The sequence below is a fragment of the Aspergillus viridinutans genome, assembly GCF_018404265.1.
Source record: "Aspergillus viridinutans IFM 47045 DNA, scaffold_5, whole genome shotgun sequence".
NCBI classification, from domain to species: domain Eukaryota; kingdom Fungi; phylum Ascomycota; class Eurotiomycetes; order Eurotiales; family Aspergillaceae; genus Aspergillus; species Aspergillus viridinutans.
Window position 1 is genome coordinate 2381098 of NW_025091221.1, and position 20801 is coordinate 2401898.

General features: G+C 48.3%; 6 protein-coding genes across 6 annotated transcripts; 3 read left to right on the forward strand and 3 right to left on the reverse strand.

The window, feature by feature from the left end:
• Positions 1–4200: 4200 nt before the first annotated feature.
• Positions 4201–5517, forward strand: alkA (DNA-3-methyladenine glycosylase II; the record flags this gene model as incomplete). Its single annotated transcript, XM_043270941.1, has 3 exons — positions 4201–5162; positions 5253–5375; positions 5454–5517. 3 exons carry the CDS (start codon positions 4201–4203, stop codon positions 5515–5517), a joined length of 1149 nt encoding a protein of 382 aa, XP_043126876.1.
• A 459-nt stretch (positions 5518–5976) lies between these two features.
• On the reverse strand, positions 5977–6783 carry Aspvir_007765 (ubiquinol--cytochrome-c reductase subunit 7; the record flags this gene model as incomplete). Its single annotated transcript, XM_043270942.1, has 4 exons — positions 5977–6066; positions 6260–6313; positions 6372–6480; positions 6668–6783. 4 exons carry the CDS (start codon positions 6781–6783, stop codon positions 5977–5979), a joined length of 369 nt encoding a protein of 122 aa, XP_043126877.1.
• Positions 6784–7558: 775 nt separating this feature from the next.
• On the forward strand, positions 7559–8883 carry Aspvir_007766 (putative mitochondrial carrier protein; the record flags this gene model as incomplete). The annotated part of the gene is made up of 2 exons (XM_043270943.1): positions 7559–8030; positions 8162–8883. 2 exons carry the CDS (start codon positions 7559–7561, stop codon positions 8881–8883), a joined length of 1194 nt encoding a protein of 397 aa, XP_043126878.1.
• Positions 8884–11033: 2150 nt separating this feature from the next.
• Aspvir_007767 (putative iron-sulfur cofactor synthesis protein (Isu1)) lies at positions 11034–12063 on the forward strand (the record flags this gene model as incomplete). Its single annotated transcript, XM_043270944.1, has 3 exons — positions 11034–11208; positions 11249–11272; positions 11648–12063. The coding sequence occupies 3 exons, from the start codon at positions 11034–11036 to the stop codon at positions 12061–12063; spliced, it is 615 nt and encodes a 204-aa protein (XP_043126879.1).
• A 702-nt stretch (positions 12064–12765) lies between these two features.
• Positions 12766–14852, reverse strand: Aspvir_007768 (ABC1 kinase family protein; the record flags this gene model as incomplete). Its single annotated transcript, XM_043270945.1, has 4 exons — positions 12766–13016; positions 13107–13679; positions 13738–14342; positions 14404–14852. The coding sequence occupies 4 exons, from the start codon at positions 14850–14852 to the stop codon at positions 12766–12768; spliced, it is 1878 nt and encodes a 625-aa protein (XP_043126880.1).
• A 667-nt stretch (positions 14853–15519) lies between these two features.
• Positions 15520–20082, reverse strand: Aspvir_007769 (serine/threonine-protein kinase; the record flags this gene model as incomplete). The annotated part of the gene is made up of 9 exons (XM_043270946.1): positions 15520–16354; positions 16405–16855; positions 16911–17115; positions 17168–18946; positions 18998–19430; positions 19487–19551; positions 19610–19639; positions 19706–19840; positions 19903–20082. 9 exons carry the CDS (start codon positions 20080–20082, stop codon positions 15520–15522), a joined length of 4113 nt encoding a protein of 1370 aa, XP_043126881.1.
• Between the last annotated feature and the right edge of the window lie 719 nt (positions 20083–20801).

Here is a 20801-nt window from a genome sequence, read left to right on the forward strand (position 1 = left end):
AGAAGGTGAGAAGGTCGAAACGAAGGAGAAGCTGTAAGCGGTGATTCCTTCAACGAAAGTGGACTAATTGGGCAAGCACGTTGGACGAACAAGAAGAGGAATGAAGGGAAAGAAGGAGAAGAAAAGAGAACAAAAAGACTGGATGGGATGGACTAGAAAGGAACCTTCAAAAAGACAAGGCAGTGGGAAAGGAAAGTGCCTTTAGGGAGGACGAGACAAGAAAGGAGGCGTGGCCCCAGCACCGGGACCGGTAAACTTTGATGCACATCTTCTTGTAAGACAGTTACTATTTTTTGCTTAGGTCCTTCCCGTTCCCAGTGTACTCGGTAATGAATTCGGAGAATAATACACTGGAAAATACACAAGTGCGTCACAAGCCAGATTTGCGCTGCAGGAATCCTGATTCTCAAGCTCGGAAATGAGCCCGTTGCTCCTAGTTGGCTCCATTCTGTAACACTGTCACCAATAATTGTGCTGCAATGCTACCGATGATTCGCCCCGTGGCTCCAGTCTGGCTCCCGTCATTTTTGGCCATTCAAAGCGCACCATTCCCTTTTGTTTATCGTGGCCGAGGTGGTTGCGATACGTAATCTTGGACGTAGGTTAGGTACTAGGTAGGTACGTTCCTGGTTTCGATACAATTTTGGTAATCATCAGAATTTGTATCCATTGATTGTTGATCCTCTTTACCCAGCAATAGCGGCACTTGATGATCTGTTATAAAGGTGGTTATTCCCTTTGCAGCAATAGTACAGGAGTACCAACCTAATTAGACGAAATCTCTTGGCCATAAGCCGTCATCTAGGAAAAAGGAGGGTTTGAACTATCTCATGTACCAGGGACCAAGCACCTTACCTGGTGTAATCCATACATTGTTACATTTCCTGAAATACACCAGTATCGACAAAATTTTAGTTAAATTGCTTCCCGTGGCCGGACTCTCTCCCCAAGCCAAATGCAACATTGTAAACAAATAATAGCCACATCCAACATTCATAATCGATGATACTTAACCACCAAGTCGTTTTGCTATGACGAGCAACTAGCGATATCTACAATTCGGTTCAGTTTGCCCAGATTCAGCGGACCTTCGATGGAAACAGCTATAGTTAATCAATATGGCGTAAGGCATTTAGAATGTTATTGTTTCAGAAACTGGATTCCTTGGTAAGGAGTAAGCCATGCCTGTGATGGCGAGACAACAAATTCGGCAGCAAGACGAAAATAATATCTGAAATTCTCGAATCAATGGGTCCGCTCTCCTGGCATGAGTGTCATCACCTGGGCTACGGATTATGGAATGTGAGAATATCAAAAGCCTCAAGGAGGTTGGGATCAGAAATCCATTGCGCCGTTTGCAAGCTAGATTGATTTATTGTCAATCCTCGCTACTTTCTGCCATGCAAATGATCTCTATTGAACGTTAAAAATAGGGTACCATATTTTATTTCCTGGCTATCTACCTCTCTACTCCATAACATTAGAGTGTCTTTCTACTATGTAGATAGATTATTGTGTACGGAGTTTACTCCATCCCATGATCGTCCCGCCAACGCTACAGATGCTCTAGTCTAAGTACGTTTTCATCATCATTATGCCACTAGGTCAGGCACAAGGCAAAGTAGGCAAAGTGCCATTCCACTAGGCGAGTCGGACGTCAATTGAGACGGCCAGACTAAAACTAATAAGTGGCGAATATGCGTGCGGCCCGATATTGCTTGTTCCTTTCTTTGGCAAGCTCTGCGCGAGTAGCTAACTGTATACGCAACTCCTAGTACACTGCACACGTTGGCAGAGTCTGGAAATAATAAAAGCTCTAATACAGAGTACTCAATTTCTCAGTAGCTCAATAATCGCATTCTTACATCGACATTAGATAGGAGCGTTACCCCAACCTAGGATCATAGGTACCTTAGATAACAAATGAAATAGTTCTGTAACTTACTAGTACCATTGAAGAGTCTTCATATCTTGGTCAGACCCACTTAAGTAGGTTAGCGGATCCATGAAACAATCCTGCAATTGTGAAGCTATGTCTTCATGGCAAAATTATAGCGCTAAAAATATACAAACCTGATAGGGATGGCCAAGTCAATCTATTTCAAATTCTAGACTCTCCTCTCGATTCTTCAGGAACTGTTCATTCTCTGTGGTGACTTGCCTGCAATTAAAGCACAGCTGTGCAGAAAGAAAGGCCCGATAAGCATGGCATTAAGGTAACCAATTAGTCGTTGTTTGAATAGTTCAACGGATCATGATCTATAGAGCAAGGTGCCAACCAATTATATGACAGGAGTTTATCAATATCCGGAGTTGACAGCTCGCTTCACCTGTATGTTTAGGGATCAATGATTCGTGACTGTCGATGTCTGCATCTCAGGCCGTTGAGAGTTCTTTCCCATCCACACTGCTCAGTTATGATTAGGAGTCAAAGAGCTCCACTGATATCCGCAGCTATTTGCATATCACAATAATGTATAAGCTCTTGGTCAGAACTTTGATGATGACCTCCTATTCATAATTTCAACCAGCCCTTGTTCTAGCAATTGGACTGTGTTTGATATCAGTGCTGCGACACTATCCTGCTTTGATGCTCAAGATTTACTTTGACGTCAAGTCACCCTGCTGTACCTGTGCACTAAGTTACCAGCACAACTGTGTGCAACCTTAGTGACCATTCATCAAGCACGTTCCCAGAACGCCACATAGGATGGGTGGCTGGATGTACCATAAATAAGGCCAAATAGTCGAAGTAGAGTACAACTGACTACGGAGTACCTGTAGATGTCTCCTAATGTACAGATCACATGCCTCCTTTTACTCTGGCTCTACTCTGTACTCTGTGGTGATGGCAAATTACTAGAAACAGTATGGCATCCCTATTTTGGAAAACTGCCCTGTTATTCCTTGGCATTGATATGCATGTTCTATAAAGTTGCCCTCTATTGCTACTTCAACTTCATCACACACTTCATGATTTTCTTTTCACAGCTTTGCCTCCATGCCATTAATCCATTCATCATGCCCCATGTATTATGCCACCCGCCACCCCTTTTTCTGTAGTTGACTATCATAGTTATATCAGTTCTATTGCTTTTGGAGCTCCTAGCTGAGTGTCATAAGAAATCCCTGATACTCTTGGGATCCTGCTAATGATAGATAATGGCCTAGCTGTGTTCACACGCAGTTCCTGTCCCATGGACTCACACTGGTGATTTTCTATCGGCAGAGCTGTAGAAAGAGCCAAGTCATAACCAGCTCAAGATGGCAGCCTGTTCCACCTCGATATGTGCGTTCTTCACACAAGGATGTCAACTACAGGAATGGAGTGAACTTCATGAACTTTCATTCCTAGAATTTCCTCCTAAGAAGTATGCACCATGCAAAGCAAAGACAAACAAAGATTATAAAATGCGCTTTAGGAAATATTGAAGGGCTGCTGACAGTGTTCTAGTAATATTTAGATGTTGAAAGGTCACTATGCATTATTAATTTGGAATAGTATTCGGATAAGTTGTAACCCAAAAGTTCCCTGCTAGTTGACAGTTGAGCTAGCCTCTTGAGAGGCTCTCGCGCAAATATACCAGACGGGATTGGTTATCCTTACTCGTGAATCTGCAGTTAAAAGCTGGCCATAGTTTGTGCAAGACACATGCAGTAAGTTCTCTGTAACTACCTTCATTGGAATGGGTAGATAGATAAACTGTCAGCCATCAAATCCACTACGCTAAAAAGGTGTCTAGACGACCATTTCTAGCATAGTAGAAATGATAGGCATATTCTGTTTGACAATAACTATGGTTTTAACATGGCCTAGATGAAGTAGTGGACAGTTGGTGGAGTAGTCGTAGGCGAAAGAGTGGTAATCAATCATGAAGCCTCAATATCAGAAGCGAGCTACATCGTGCCATGGAGAGCAGTCAACTACTTCAGTCGTATACAAAACTCGACAAAAAAGCTGTATAAAAGACTATGGACCGTTTGTGACCCTTGATACAGCCAATATGGATACCAGTATCTCAATACGAGCCTCGGCCAGACCGGATGACTTAAATCGGGATCTGGATGAATGTATTCAGCACCGAACGCACGTCATCCCAGCAAGCGACCATCGAAAAGGCATCAACTCTTTAGCAGCGATACAAGGGACAAGACGGAGACACAATTATTGTCTGTGTCTGTCGTTGTCTCGACTTCATGATGACCCTCCGACGCTCGGCCCGCCTGACTGCGGCGCTCAATAACAAAGTGCTGCCACCGCAACCGCCAAGTCAACCAAAGAAATCAAGCAGGCCTCAGTCCACCAGCAGGGTCAACAAAGCGAAAAGCCGGTCTAGAAAAGATATCAATGGCCTGAAAATCAGCGCTGAACAGCTTCCTCTCGATGTAACTCTCCCAGATACCGGAACCATAACCGTCTCAAACGACAATGGGGAGACAGATAACATCTTTGACCTCGTATCTACCGACCCTCCTAGCAGACTACATGCCACCCCCCCTCCCCTTGACCGACCTGTCGAACCGCATAGGACAAATGCAGCACTCTTGACACCCCATGGCTCCTCTCTCGTCGCCTACCCGCCCGGCTCGGAGAGCCTTTCTCCCTCCAAGACCGGTCGACCCCGTCCGACCGCTACGACCGGTACCCTCCTCGAGAAAGCCGTGGCACATCTAATCGCTACAGACTCGCGGCTGGAGCCGCTCATCAGGCGCAATCCATGTCCTCTATTCTCCCCTGAGGGACTGGCGGAGGAAATCGACCCCTTCCGCAGTCTCGTCAGCAGTATCATCGGTCAACAGGTGTCAGGCGCTGCAGCCCGGTCTATCAAGGACAAATTCGTGGCTTTGTTCAACAAGGAAAACGACGGACAGGACCCTGCGAAGCCGCGTCGGTTCCCAACACCAGAGGAGGTCGTCCAATGCGATCTCGCTACGCTACGCACGGCTGGACTCTCCCAGCGAAAAGCCGAATATATCCACGGACTATCTCAGAAATTCGCTACCGGGGAACTGAGCGCGAGAATGCTGCTCGATGCCAGTGACGAAGAGCTCATGGAGAAGTTGACTGCCGTCAGAGGACTAGGCAGATGGTCCGTTGAGATGTTTGCCTGCTTTGCGTTGAAGCGAATTGATGTCTTTTCCACTGGAGATCTCGGCGTGCAGTAAGTTAATCGTTCACCATGCCAAACCTCAGCGCAGCAATATGCGTTCGACTACTCCTGGTAAGCATAACCCGCTAATGATGAAAACAGGAGAGGCTGCGCGGCGTTCATGGGAAAGGACGTGAGCAAATTAAAGGCTAAAGGAGGCGGTAAGTTCAAGTACATGGCTGAGAAAGACATGCTGGAACTGGCTGCGAAGTTCGCCCCGTACAGGTAAGTTGGTATCGCAATTTCTTCACTTACTTCCCCAAAGCTGGGTCATAAGATTTTTTTCTCACGCTAGCATCGCAGGAGCCTTTTCATGTGGTACATGTGGCGTGTAGAGGATGTCGATGTCACTGTAATGAACGCCTGAGGCCCGCATGCGACATTCCTCGAGTATATAGAGTCACTACTCAAATTGGATCAAATAGATCGCTGGGAAAGATGACATTGCTCGGTTTAGACGGCAACATTGCGTCGACTACGCAGGAAAGTATGTCGTCACAATCTGACCGATATATCTCAGAATTATACAATCGGGAGGTCAAACTCGCCCCAGTCTTCACTACCAGGGATGAACATACTTGCATCACGACTGCAGTTGTGATTTGCATGACAAGCGGATGATCAGAAAAACGACGATGAATTTGTACAGTAACAGTACACATGACTTGAGCGATAATCCGATGTCCAATCAAAAATTCAGCCGCAGGCTCGTAGGCAAAGCACAGCCGCTAAATCGTACAACCCCTTCTTCGTTATTTCCGTCCGTCTATTACCCTAGTGACACGATTCCGTATCCTCTATGCGTTATGACTAGGGATCAAGCCATCTACCGTCTAACAACGAGGGTGTCGAGGTCCACACGCTCCTTGTTCTCCCTCTCAATCTCGCGGATGATGGGGCTCAGGTACTCGACGTCCTAGAGAGCGAAATTAGCATCTATGATGGTGCTTTATTTAACCCACAAGTGCTTTCTGGACGCATCTCGAGACCGGATAAGTGTGATAAACCCGATACAACACAGTTGACAAATCCGCGTTACGGGATTGGCCAAGACCTATGCGGGGAATTGACGAGGCCGGAGCAAGTATGAAAATGCGAAATCGACTCACCTCCTCGGGCTTGGTCTGCTCATGAGCGGGAAGGAGGGTGTGGGAAACCGAGCACTGTGTTGATGAGGTAAATTAGCGTTGATGTCCTAGAGCGACCTAGACGGAGACGCACCTGGAAAGCTCTGCGGATACGGAAGACGCGGTCGTAGGCCTCCTTGGGAGGAAGACGCTTAATGGCCGTCTGAACAACGTCCGACTCCTCGGGAATCAGGTCATCGAATCTGAGAATAATCAGCTTGACTGCTTGCACAGACAGGTCAGGAGTAACATGTGTCCCAGATAGCGACCAGAGAGAAATCATGCACAATCCGACGTTGTACAGCAGCGGTAAAGTTCAAGAGCGTCGCTGTCGCATAACATGCTCATCTGGCGCTCATCCTGGGAGGGTTGAAGGCGGGGGCTGGCTACCTCAATCCGAGTTTCCTGTAGCCGGCGGCGTCGGTGTACCACTGGGCAAGTGGCATCATCCAGCGCTTGAGCCATGGGCGCTTGACAATGTAGTTGGTGAGAGAAGGAGCGGACATGGTGACTGATCCCAGATGGATGTGGATGGGAATCCAATTGAGGGCGTGGTGTGGGAGGGAAGATCGCGAGAGGTCAGTCAAGCTGCAAAGAGTGACCCGACGTTGGAGATTGTGCAAAACGGAGGTCCGGCCGAGATGACTTTCCCAAAAACATCCGATTTGGCAGCCTGAGGCATCAAAAATGGTCGTGGAGGATTTCGATCTATGTCATGTGATACTAATGCCTCAGGCTGGGGCCCTGGCGCTTGGGACCGGAATATATTATTCAGAAGCTACCGTAGTCACTCCACTCCACATGACTGCCGAAAGAGGTACGTTGATTGATCTTGGCCACAATCATCCGCATGGCCCGGTTCTCGCCTTGTATTCCAATCTTCCCATCAATCAGACTTCCTCTCCTTTACATATTCAGACCCGGTATCGCTTGCCGGTTTGGTACGGGGTTCTTCATCCTTTGAATTATATTTTTGCTCCTACACTGGAGCTGTGTCACTGCTACCGGCCCCGCCCATTCTACACCTCCGAATAAACAAAATTCCAGGCATATCAGCGCATTCGCCAATATCAGCTCAGCTACGCTTATTCCTTCAGTCGTCTAAGGCAGACTGTGTCGCTTCCTCCTACCGCTCTAATTGACGAAGAAATATTCACGTAGAGACCTGGTCAGAATAGGGTTTGCTGGGTTCCGGAGCGAGCACCGACATGCTCGGTTCCGGGAACCCTCGTTGATTGCAAAGACGGACAGAGAAAGCTGCTAGGGGAGCTGACCGGAGCGATGTTTTCCGACGGTCACGGCAATTCAGGAGCCGCCAGCAGCTCTGAAGAGCAGCAGATATCGCACTCGAACAACCTTGCGTCATCCGACGTTCAAATTCCACCTGAAGCTCCGTCCAGCCCCAAGTTCGTCACAAATCTTGAGATATGGACCACAAAGATACCGGATTACTACATTGCGCCATTCTGCGGCGCCAGTGCAGGTGTGGCCTCTGGAATTGTCACATGCCCCCTTGATGTGATCAAGACGAAGCTGCAGGCGCAAGGCGGATTTCTCCGACGAGGCGGCGGAGTCGTTGAGGCGAAAACCCTCTACCGTGGTATGCTAGGTACTGGGCGGATCATATGGCGACAAGATGGAATTCGGGGTCTATATCAAGGATTGGGTCCCATGCTCTTGGGATATCTGCCTACCTGGGCCGTATATTTGGCTGTCTATGACCGATCTCGAGAATACTTCTACGAAACCACCGGTAGGTAGCTCTGTGTGTTCCTTTCTCTGAAGGTAGAATGTCAGGACTAATAATCCGTGTCACATCAATAGATAGCTGGTGGCTTTCTAGAGGCTATGCATCAATAACAGCCGGTGCTTGCTCTACTATAGTCACCAATCCCATCTGGGTCATCAAAACGCGGCTTATGTCACAAAGCCTCAAGTCCAACAGTGAAGGCTACACGGCTCCATGGCAGTACTCAAGCACTTGGGATGCAGCCCGCAAAATGTACAGGACCGAAGGGATTAGGTCATTCTATTCTGGTCTGACCCCGGCGTTACTTGGGTTAACGCACGTCGCCATTCAATTCCCGCTATACGAATACTTGAAGATGGCCTTTACCGGGTACGGCATAGGGGAACATCCTGATAACGGTACCTCCCACTGGATTGGCATATCTTGTGCGACATTCTTAAGCAAAGTTTGTGCCAGCACTTTAACCTACCCGCATGAAGTGCTACGGACAAGACTTCAGACACAGCAAAGGACATCTCCAGCACCTTCTCCCGAAGAGATCACATTTCGTGGAGGTTTAGATCACCCACAAGACCGCGGGAGGCCTCCAGGAGCGGCCTCATCGGATGGCATGCCCAACCGCCCGCGGTATACGGGCGTTATCCGTACATGTCAGACCATTCTGAGGGAGGAAGGCTGGCGCGCATTCTACTCCGGCATCGGGGTGAACCTATTCCGGGCTGTACCGGCTGCCATGACCACAATGCTTACTTACGAGTATCTCCGTAAGCTAATTGGTCACTTGCAACATGAGGGAGAAATGAAGCTGCGTATGGCAGATGATAGAGAAAGAACCACGCTGCTGCGGGATGAGTAAATAAGCAGCGAATGGTGCATACTAGACGTGTCTTGTTCTTTTCCTGTTTCAGTTGAACTATGCAATCTTAACCCCCTAGAGGTGACTCACGGGCTTTCTCACTAGGTGGTCAGTTGAGCTGAATATGTACCCATCCATCTCCAGCTTTGACCATACTATAGTTGGTGCACTGGAGCAGTGGGCGATCACACGGCTGTCCTACGCTCCGCTCACCAGCAAAAGGTCTGTCAGCAATGGTCATCGCTACGACATTTGTGGGACTTATGGACTCACTGATATATGGTCGTCATGCTCTGCAGGATATCTATCTTATAAAGCGGTCTTTGTTGTCACATTGCCGTCTTTTTCACCCTTGACGGTTTCGTTGCATGATCTGCATCTTTGTACATACAAACATACATTATTATTCAAACCTACCGACGTTCTCAACTCCTCGAAAATACCGTCAGCAAGCTAAATGACCCAACCTGTGCTATTGGGTTCCTTTCCAGATAATACTAAGTATTGAGCAATGTTTGATACGCAGACTCGGTTGATCGCCCTCAAATACACCAAGATGATTTCCCTATAGAGAAAGTGTTTGTTTTTCCTTTTGAAGGGTACCGCTCGATGATGTCACCCGTAATCACGTGATTAAATAAGCGACACATTATTGCTTTCTCAAAATTTGGGCAATTTTCCCTCCACCTCAAAGAAAACAACATGCCTGGTAACAGCGAAAAATTTATGCAATGCCTGCCTTTGATGAAGTGGTACGGTTACATTACTTATTATCATCATGAGCTGTTATTTTAAACCAGAATGAGGTCATCATTGCAGATATCAATCTGTGTGTCTGTTGTGTTTCAAGGAGGGCAGAGCCCCCAAGTTATTCTCGACCTTCCTTTGATATGATGAACATTCAAATGAAATGGTAGATCCAGATTACAATATACTCTGGATATGACTATTCACATACACTGAAAATTCTGATCATGGACTTCGAGAGATGAACCCGACAATGACGCATTGTGTGGAAGGATTACCGCAGATATTTTTAGTGCATCCAAGCCGCAACAATCATGAGCATTTTTCTTGGACTCCTTTTTGACTCAATATCAAGCTTCTGCTATCGTACAAATCCAACGCAAAGACTACCCCGACCGATTTCGCCGCTCTGCATCTCTGCTCTCTTCTAATGCCTGCTGTACCCATGATTGGTCAGACTTTTCCACGGAGAACTTCTGGGCCCTTGTAGTCGCGGTGACTGGGGAAGATTGTGCCTCGCGGCGAGCGGAGTTGATGGAACTGATGCAGTAAGAGCATAAGATAATTGCCATGGTAAAGGCAGCTATCGGAGCATTGAGAGACTACTATGTTGTTACTTCAGGGCAACCGGTGAAGAATGCCACTTGTGAGACAGAGCTGTGACAGCGCTGGAAGGATATTCAATAAGTTGTACTTACCCCAGTTGTCCTCCCCAAGGGTTTCCCCGTTCCTCCTTTCCGAGTCATGGTAAGATGACTTCAATCCGTCTTGACTGCTTCCATTCACAAGTCTCAAGGCAGATCTTGGTGATGTGAAGGTTGGCGGATATCGGTGTAATGTTTTCCCTGAGTGCCTTTATCAGATGGAGGGCTGGAAGATAAGCAATTAATTACGTTAACCAGTATCACAAATACAGGCTCCTGTTGGCTGCAGATTCCCAGCCACGGTATCGTGGGGGTAATCAATCAGTTCCGCGCGCAGCTTCTTTTGCTGTGTTAGAATCGCCTTAGAAACACCGTCGTAGAAAAAAGTACCGCAATTTGGATCAGTGGACCACTGTAAATAGGGAGCTAGTCCTGATTTGATGTTCAATATCAATTAATCAGCTCTTGGAGTCGGCATTTTAATGCCTATTCTGGTTAAAACAATGAGCACCGCCGAACGTCATAGTGTAATTATCTCCGAGGCCGGACGGAGCGGAGGCGACGGTGTTGCTGGATTGGGTTTAGCGCATGTAGCACAGGCGAGCCCCCAAAGAATAATTAATCGATCTTTCGTCGACATCACAACCTCGGGTACATCATCATACTCTATCAGCATCTCTTTTTGCCTCATCATCAATCCAACCGCGCATCACCTTTTAATCGCTAGCTATACAGAAATCAAACACACGTCCATCAACCATGTTCCGCCGTTTGGCTACTGTCGCCCCTCGCTCAGTCGGCACTGTCGTGTCGCCTCGCGTTACGCCGGCCATTTCCAGCATCCAGGCTCAACCCATCAACAGGGCGTCTCCTGCTCCTCAGAGGAGAAGTTATCACGAGAAAGATAAGTTGATTGACGAATTTGGGATGCTTCGTCCGAGCCAGTCAAATGCTGACATTCTTTGCACTGCTAGATCATTACAACAACCCACGCAACGGTATGTTTGCCTATCTTGATATGCTGCTTTCTTTTCCTCTTTTTCCTCGAAGCGTCGGTGGGAGACAGATGAATCGTCAGCTGTGGCCTTTCTCGTTTCAAAAAGACTCCTGTCAAGACCGCGCAGCGAACTCCCATCAAATGAAGACGGGATCCTACAACGGGGAGATTCTACACCTGGGAGGGCTCCCTGATCGGTTTCGCACCTCGACTTTTCCAAAGAATCAATCACTATACAGCGCTCTTACGAGAAGACCGTTATAGCCAATCAACTTCCATCTGTCTCCTATGCGCTCGAGGAGGATCTCAAGTTTCAGCATTTTTTCAAGCACTTGTTCACATGTACATGCTTCTGCAGGAACTGACATATTTTTAGTTGGCTCACTACCCAAAGATGCCCCTGACGTCGGTCTTGGTCTGGTCGGTGCACCTGCTTGTGGTGACGTGATGAAGCTCCAGATCCGGGTCGACAAGGATACCAGCAAGATCACCGACGTCAAGTTCAAGACTTTCGGCTGTGGTAGCGCGATCGCCAGCTCTAGCTACCTGACCGAGTTGGTGCGAGGAATGACCCTCGACGAGGCCTCTAAAATCCGGAACACCGACATTGCCAAGGAACTCTGCCTGCCTCCCGTCAAGTTACATTGCTCCATGCTTGCTGAAGACGCCATCAAGTCGGCCATCAACGACTACTACACCAAGAACCCCAAGGCTGCTAAGACTGACCTTTCTGGCACTGGGGCTTCCATTCCCAACGTGGAAAAGACCGAGGGTAGCGCCGCGAGTCTATGATCTGCTTGAGCATGAAAAGTAACAATATATTCATCAAACACTATTACGGCGATACCAGATGAGATCTGTTAGGGTTTATTTGTTCGATTGACTGGCGTACCGAGACTGCAGATTGCTTGAATCATTAAAGCATGCGTTGCTCCATTGAATTCAACTGACGGGTTGAATTTGTCTGTATATTTTTCTTTCCTCATTTCTCCCCCATGCTTTTTGTTTTTGACCCCTTAAGCATGCATCATGATCATGAATCTCGTTCAGTTATAGGTTCGTCAATAAGAATGTGCATCTCTCTGTGATATGATTTCATTTCAAAAACGCTCTATCACGTATTTTCCCTACGCTACCTCAGTTCCAGCAGGGCTGTAAGGAAACTCGTCCTGGGTATGCCCTGGAGCCGTCCTGTAAGCAAGGTATCGCATTAAATTATGAGGTATCAGACTGAAGTACACAGATATTCAATCTATCTCTAAATGGAAGACGTCTAGACTTACAAAACAAATCTTTGTACAAATCTCTATACATGTGGAGAAAACAGAAAAGCGAAAAATAGGAAAAACGCCGTCGCTGATGATGCAGACAGACCGAACCCATCCGATCGATCCGCCGCGTCTAGATGGTAAAGAGTGAAAGAAGAGTGTACAGTGTTACAAGCACGTCGGACTGGAGAAAATCAAACGGCATGAAGAAGAGTTAGCCGCTCTTCTATCCGATCAGCCCAAGCCGACTTTTCACAGACAGCAGAGTCTCGTAGACGGACAGTTTCAGTTCAACCCGGAGATAGCCCGTCCATGCGCAGAGAAACCGGATGAAGTTGAGCGGGCGGAGGATGCCGCCGGTCTCGTTGATGTCCTCCATCTTCTCTTCGAAGACGGTACGAGTGGCGTAGCGGGCCAGGATAAGGAATGTGCGTACGGGACCCTGTCGGGTATGTAGATTTTCGTCCAGACTGCGGGCTGAAGGTGGAGAGCAGGCGATGTTAGCCGGGATTCCAATGAGAAAACAGAAAGATGGAAAAGAGTGCATTGCGAACAAGCATAACTTACTCAGATCGTTTGTCTTCAGAATCAAGAGGATGATCCTGGGTACCTGGCCCAGCAACTCAACAAGCTGTTGCAGCATGCCCTCCCCGAGCGCATCGGAGATGTTCTCCTTTTCGGCAGCCGTGCGTGGAGAAGCGACATCCTTCTTGGCTAGCACGGTGTAATCTCGTCCGGTGATTGCGCTCGCGAACAGGGGGAATTGCTCGTCCGTAATACCTGCGACCTTGCGCGCATACTCCCGCATGCGGCCTTCATCCGCCTCGATGACCGCCAGCCAGAGCTTAGCGTAGTTACGACGTAGGTCGCGTGGAATATCGCGGTACAGGCCGTGGTCGTAGAGGATGATATCGAAGTTGTGACGGCGTCGGTTGGGGTTCTTGCGAATGGCAATGTTGCCGCCGTGGGGATCGCAGTGTAACGGGGCATTGTCTCCGAAGATCATCTCGTTGAAGACATGCGCGAACGCGGCGGAGACCTCGTCGCGGTCAATATGGTTGGAGTCCAAATATTCAAGATCATCCGGACGATGGCCAGAGAGGAATTCCATAACCAGAATTCGTTTCTGAGCCCACATGACTGATTAGGCGTTAGCAAAGCTACTGGACCTGTTTCACAGTTATAATTGGGGACAAACCTTCCGGAATGACTAACGGAGCATCCGAGTGCTTTTTGAAGTACTCACTAGCCCTCCTGGCATTCTCTGCCTCCATGCGGAAATCCAATTCCTGAGGTAGCGAGAAATCCATTTCGTTCGAGAGCCACTCTAGATCATATTCCGGGAAAAATCGTTTCAGCATCGAGAAAGTAAACCGGGTCAATGCCAAGTCCAGGGGCACCCATTCGGCCAATGCAGGATGCTGCACTTTAACAGCAACCTTTTGACCGGTCTCTTTCAGCGTACCAATGTGGACCTGGGCAAGAGATGCGGCGCCAATGGGCAATGGCTCGAAACTCGAGAACAATTCATCGATGCGATGGCCTGTGTCGGTGACGAACATTTCCTCGACGGATTCGATCGACGAGACGGGACACTTGTCTTGAAGGGGAATGAAGGTGGTCGTCCATTCCAACGGGAGGAGATAGCCCATGCTACTGAGATGCTGGCCCAACTTTATGAAGATGGACCCATTCTTCTCGAGAACACGTAGTGTTCGTTCTGCGCAACGCTTGTGACATGCTCGGATAGACTCTTGTCGTTCTTCTTCTGTAGGAGTCTCTTKCTTGAGGGTGACTCGGTAACTAGAAGAGCCCATGTAAGTGACAGGCCAATAATCTGAGATACAAGAAGTCATGGACTTACTCGTTGATACAGACAGCCAAAGTCCCAACAACTCGGCCTGTGCGCTGCGCCGCGCGATATAGATGTCGTGCATCGTCTGATAAGGTCACCGTTGCTGCGCCGACGACACCAGTGATGATTGCATACTTTAAGATTCTCCTCCGCGACCGCTGTGAACCTGAGTGACCCGATCTATTGTCCCGAGACTCGACCTCCTCCGGCAAGGTAGGTGTTTTTGTGGAATAGAACCGCGAAGACGGACATGTGCGGAATGACGGTCGTGCGTGTGAATGATGCCGAAATATCCCTCTAAACGGCCTTTGAGTGAAAGCCGGAGACAGAAGAGAAGACGGAGACGAATGATTGCACTTCGAAAATTGGCTCAAGAAGAACCCATTCGGATTGTATCTGAACACTGCCGTAGGATCAAAATCCGATGCCCGCAACGGGGTGCGGAGCGCCGCTCTCATACCGAACGCAATCAGCACCGTGAACGGGACGACCACAGATCGCTCGTAACCTCGAATCTTAAAAATGCACTCCGTCTGTACACACTCATTCCATTGTATAGAATACAAATTCTGCGAGGAGAAATCTTAGGTGGCGGTTGTCGCCGCGATTCGGGATTTTTTTCTCGCCCGCTGTCGGCCCGAAGCAGGTTACACGTGATCTAGAAGTGCAGATATGGAAGATTGAGTGTCAAAGGCTGTTCTTAGGTCGTTCTTAGTCCAACGAATTTCAGAGAAGAGCATAACTCTTCCAAGGTCTCATACGACATTCATACATTCCTGGCGATCTTGTAGAGAAATGCCCCCTGCACATCATGTCATAAGACACTCAGATATACTGACACCAAAGGAGAAATGCCATTTTTATATTATTCAACGATCAGACGAATAAACCCTTCAAATTACTATACATGAAAATGCGCCATGGAAGACAATAATGACTCAATGTTAGCTCTTCACAGACCAGGTAGAACACAAAGAATTTTCAGGGACGCCCATATGATGCAATGCATTCGGATGAAAGGCTGTGGATATCTACAGGCTCTCAATTGAGAGTTAAAATGTCAAGCGGTGTCGAAGCAAAGGGGACAGAGGTCGAAGAAGGGAAAGCGAGTGCAGATATGCCAAGTCACCATTCACCATCAGCATGTGTTTGACGCCGGCGTCGCGGGAGGATGGAGGGTCGACGTGACAGTGAGCTCTGCGACCTGCTGTCTTCTTCAGGTAGAAGTTCGACGTGGGATAGTCTATTGCTAGACATACCACGCGGTAGCCGATTTCTAGAAGCGCTTGAGGCATTGGAGCCCTTGCTTGCACCCACGGCAAGAGCGGGACTTGCACCATCTCTACTAGCAGGCCGCAGCGCCAGCGCTGACCCACTGAGAGCATTGCGCGGGTGTCTCTGCACTTCCCGCCCATCGAAGTAGCTTTTCGACTGATTCGAGCGAGTCACCGAAGGAGTACTCGGAGCAGACTGGTTTGTCAAAAGACCAGGCGGAGTGGTAGCTGTACTTCCTCTCCTCACACCTGGCCTGCGCTTCCCTAATCCATAGGATTCGCTTCTCTCATTAGCCTGAATGAGTTTTCCAGCCATGTCCCGAACAAGGATTGCCGGATCATGCTCCAGTCCTCTAATTGCTTCAAGAAGGCCATACTCTGCCAGAAGACCACCTTGGTCTTCGCTGGCCTCACAGATACTGGATATGATTCGTAGAAGGTTCAGGCGAACAGCAGCTTTGTTGTGATGCAATTTTTGCCTGATCCGGACAAACATGTCTTCCCGGGCGAATGTCAATGCGATGGGAGGGCTCAGCCTAAGGAGCTTTTGAAGCGGCTCGAGGAGATTCTCAAAAGCATTAGCCTTCGAGACTGTTAAGCATCTGATAATGGACTCTGTGAATGATGGCTGATCAGGGTGGTAACTGAGCAAGTGCTCCTCAACCTTCGCTGTTTCTTCCTGTAACCTACGAAAATCAGTTCAAGCAACGTTTGCCTAAAGGCGCAATGAGCTTACCAGGTAAAGATGGCATCCAAGGCAGTGACCTGCCAGTAAGGGTCGGAAAGCAGGGATATATAGAAAGGCAATCCTCTATTGCGCCATAGCTCACGACGGCCCACTTTTCCGGAATGTGCCATGTCGCAGAGGATTGGTAAAGCGAATTCCTTTAAGGGTCGCTCAGTCTTAACAATCTTTTGGAGCAGTGGCACGATACCGTTCAATGCAGCGTCCTCTTGCCGGGACTTATTTAGACGACACATATTGTAGATTGTGTTCAGGATCTGGTTGGAGACTTCTCGGAAGTGTGGCCGTTTGATGGTTGACCGCAAGAGGTCAGTCAGCACGTCAATGGCGTTTGAGTTCTGCAGAGAGTCAAGTGTAGTTGACAGCATGGACAAGTTCTTGATGAACTTCAACATCGTTATTTGATGAGCAGGCGTCATGCGCTTCAATTCCTTCAGCACCCCTAAGTATTTGGAGTCAGAAAGGTACGACCTCCTGAGGCAAGTATCCAAACTTACTGTGCAAAACAGTTCGTTCGGCAACCATCTCCTTCACATGGTTTTCAGCCTGAGAGAAGACGAAGAAGATGCTGGCAATGCGCCCCTCGACTATTTCGGCTAGTTCTCCACCTTCGTCCAATACTCGGCTCAATACGAGTGAAAGAGGGTCTAGGACCGAACTGCGAGACAGAATCCGGCAAAAATCATTCTTTGGCGTTGATCCCTTGCCAGTGTCAGATGTCGACTGCATAGAATCCGTGATGGACGGGACTTACTTGCAGCTCGAAGACGCTCCAAATTCCATTGACGCCTATAAGGACGAGATCTCGTTCATCCTCATAATCGTCTTCCAAAAATTCCACAAGAACATTCAACCCTCCTGCACTGACAAACATCTGAAGAGTCAGGGTCGAAGTTTGATACATCTGCTGTACAAAGGCAGCTGCCTCCAGTCGGATCTCGCGCGGGTACTTCTTCGAAGCGAATTCATTAATGATTGGGATTCCACCAACGAAACACAAGTTCTCTTGAATCTCGTAATCCTCATAGATAATTGCATTGACAATCTTCAGGAGACATGAAACGACGTCGCGTCGGCGGCACGTATCAAGAATCTCCAGTATCGGTAGCATGCCGTGGGCGCTCATAATGATATTTTTCGTTTCCGGAAGATCACAGAATATCGTCAATAACTGCTCTGAGATATCCTCAAGCACATCTTCATCTTGAGAAGTTTTCAAAGAGCTCACTAGCCCTTCGACTTGACCACGGAGCCTAGCGTACTTATCGCGCGCAATGTTGGCTTCCAAGTCCATTTCATCGAGCCCTTCCTCTAACTGGGCGAATGGATCATCTTCGTCGTCTTGGTCTCCGAGCCAAGAATTGTTTGAGTGTCGTGAGTTGAGCATCAAGGTGCTTCTATCCGAGCTGCCATCGCTGTCTGGCTTGTCTAGGGCGACCTCCTCAGCCCCCAAGATATCAGAGAAGTCTTCGTCTCTCTCGTTCTCGGCAAATCTGTGAATTTCTACCGCTGATCTATGACGCTTGGTTGAGAGCTGTCTCCGTATTTGGGGTTCCTGCTCGTCATCCTGAGAGGGTGTATGATATCGGACTATCTCCTTTGACGGCGGAAGGTCTGCTAAATTCGCAGGATATAGATCTTCATCGGTCTCCTGAAACAGGTCAGGCAAACAATCGTCAACATTCGGACAAATATTGGCCTCCATGCTTACTTTCACAATGTTAAGTTTTCGGCCCAGAACGTCTTCATCAGTTATTATGAGATCAGAATAATCCTCTACTGAGTTCTCCTTGTAAAATGAGGCTGGACGAGCCTGTCTCGAAGGTGGAACAGGATTCTGCGTCAGAATTGGGACGTTATGTACGAAAGGAGTAGATCTTTTGGGCGGCAGCTGGAGCGGCGAATTTTGGGCTAATCCATCGTTCGCGCCGGTCTGCTTGAATGGAAAAGGTCGGATAGTCTGCAGAGGATCCGACTCTCCGCAGTGCAAAGTAGTCCGAAACGAGTCGTTAAAGTCTTCAAAACTATCCTCGGATTTGATAACCGTCCCATCGAGTGAGGCAAATGCCTTGAGCTTTTCAGCGGAAAGCATTCCTCCGAAATTATCATGCGGTCGAAGATGTGGTAGCTGGAGCGCACTAGGAGAAATGGCGGTTGCAAAGTCATCGTCCCAATTATCTTCCGCAGTTGCGTTCGACAATAGGGATTGGTCTTTGGCACTGCTGGCAACGGGGGCTGGAAGAGCGTCTTTAGTGGGGGTGTTTCGAGACGGTGGCCGATTGCGACGAAGGGGACTTGGACTCTGACGATCGTGTCTGAAGGGCTTCCGTAAAGTTCCCGCACTAGGAGACCGCAGAGCCTCGTTCCATTCTTGGACGCTTCTGACCGCTTCTTCATACTCCGTAGACTTCTTCGGCACCACTGAGTCCGATCTACGAGCATTCACGATCCAAGGGTGTTTCAGGAGCTTCCTTGCAGAGACACGAAGATTAGGATCTTTCTGGAAGCATTGCATCAGGAAGTCTTTGACCGCCTAGTATCGTCATTAGAAAGGATGCCTAATCGACAGGGGCAAAGGACTTACCGGAGAGGCGCCTTGTGGAAGAGGAGGATGGTCATCATTAACAATACGGAACAGCGCCGGCATGGGCTGAAGATTGTAGTAGGGAGGTTTTCCTTCAAGCAATTCGATGACCGTACATCCGAGACTCCAGATATCTGAGGCTGTAGTTGCGCCTGAAAGTTCAATCACCTCGGGAGCCATCCAGTACGGCGTACCAACGACGCTGGATTCGCTCAGTCCAGTAGTACGACTGGCGACACCGAAATCTGCAAGTTTGACGAGTCCCTCCTTTGTCGTGAGGATATTTGCGCCTTTTATATCTCTATGAATGACACCCTGTTCGTGCAGATACAGAAGCCCATGGAGAACTTGAGACATGTATAGTCCGACCAAATTTTCGGGAAAGCGACCGAAGTTCTTGGAGATGGAGTGCAAGGAGCCATTCTCACAATACCTACATTTGTTAGCACCTTTGATATTTATGTCGGTCAATGGACAAAGAGGATTTACTCCAAGATAATGTTTAAAGTTTCAGCAGACTTGACGAAACCATGGTACTTGACGATGTTAGGATGCTACGGCCATTCAGTCAGCTTCGTGGAACGGCTGCGTTTGTTTGCGCCTGGGTCTCACATCTAGGTTCTTCAAAAGGTCGATTTCCAACTGCAATAGCGTATATCGTCAGTAATGGCGTTCTTCACAACAGACCGTCGGATCCGTAGGTCATACCATTATAACTCGTAATTCGCTTTTCGGGAGGTCGGTTAACTTGATCTGCTTCACAGCAACAGTCTCCCCAGTGTTCCAGTTTAGCGCCCTATAGACAGAACCGAATGCGCCTCTACCCAAACAGTCGCCCAATTGCTTCGAAGTGCCAGCGTTAGCAACTGAATGATTGCGTACACATAACGGGGCCATATACGTACATAATCTTTGAGCTCGGCAACATCTTTCGCAGATGACTTTACCACTCTGCCTTCGCCAGGTTTTTCCTCCCGTTTCGAGGGGCTGGATCCGAGTTTGGCGACTCGCGCTTTGGCTGGAGTTCCAGGAGTCCTCGAGGACGGAGGGGGCCCCTCATTCCCCTCACTAGATCTAGAGACCATTGCCGGAGAATTCAGAGGTCGGTACCCCTTTGTATTGAGTCGCTAGTCTCCGCGGTTGTCTCGGACCAGGTGGTCTCAGATGGAAAATGATTGATAAAGAAAAGGCAGGAGCCAGGGGTTGGTCGGATCAATCATGTCAGCACGGTCTGCCATGGGAAGAAGACTGTTAGTAAAGTAATATAGCTGGTGCAGGGAGAAGGATATGTCAGAAAAAATCCCCCTCATCATCAAAATGGCATGATGAGATCTCTAAGAAACATACAGGGGGCCTTCTTGCTCTCACGGTCATTGACATGCGCTGAGCATACACGCGTCCCTACACATGCACATCAGAGGCCTGCTTCTGAATTGCTAAGTTTGTCTTCTCATTAGTTAAACTTATCGCAGAAGAAATGATAAATTGATGACGGACTAAGGAAGTCATACTTACTGCTGTGTTGGCCGTTGCAGAAAAAGTAAAAAGCAATGTTTTGAACTTTTGCTTCTCCACAAGGGTCAGCTCCCGTTCGGACCATGACGCAGCGACCGGCTCCTTCAGTATCTCCGATCAGCCTTATCAGAGCCGATCTTACGATCTTGACAGCCTAACGAGATCACTCGGTATCCTGCTCAAGCTAACCATCTTTACGGGGTAGGGACTAATCTCCTTTATATCTTTCCTTGCCCAAAACGCCTTCGCAATGAAGTCTTCTCACTTGCTGGACATGATGGTTGACTGG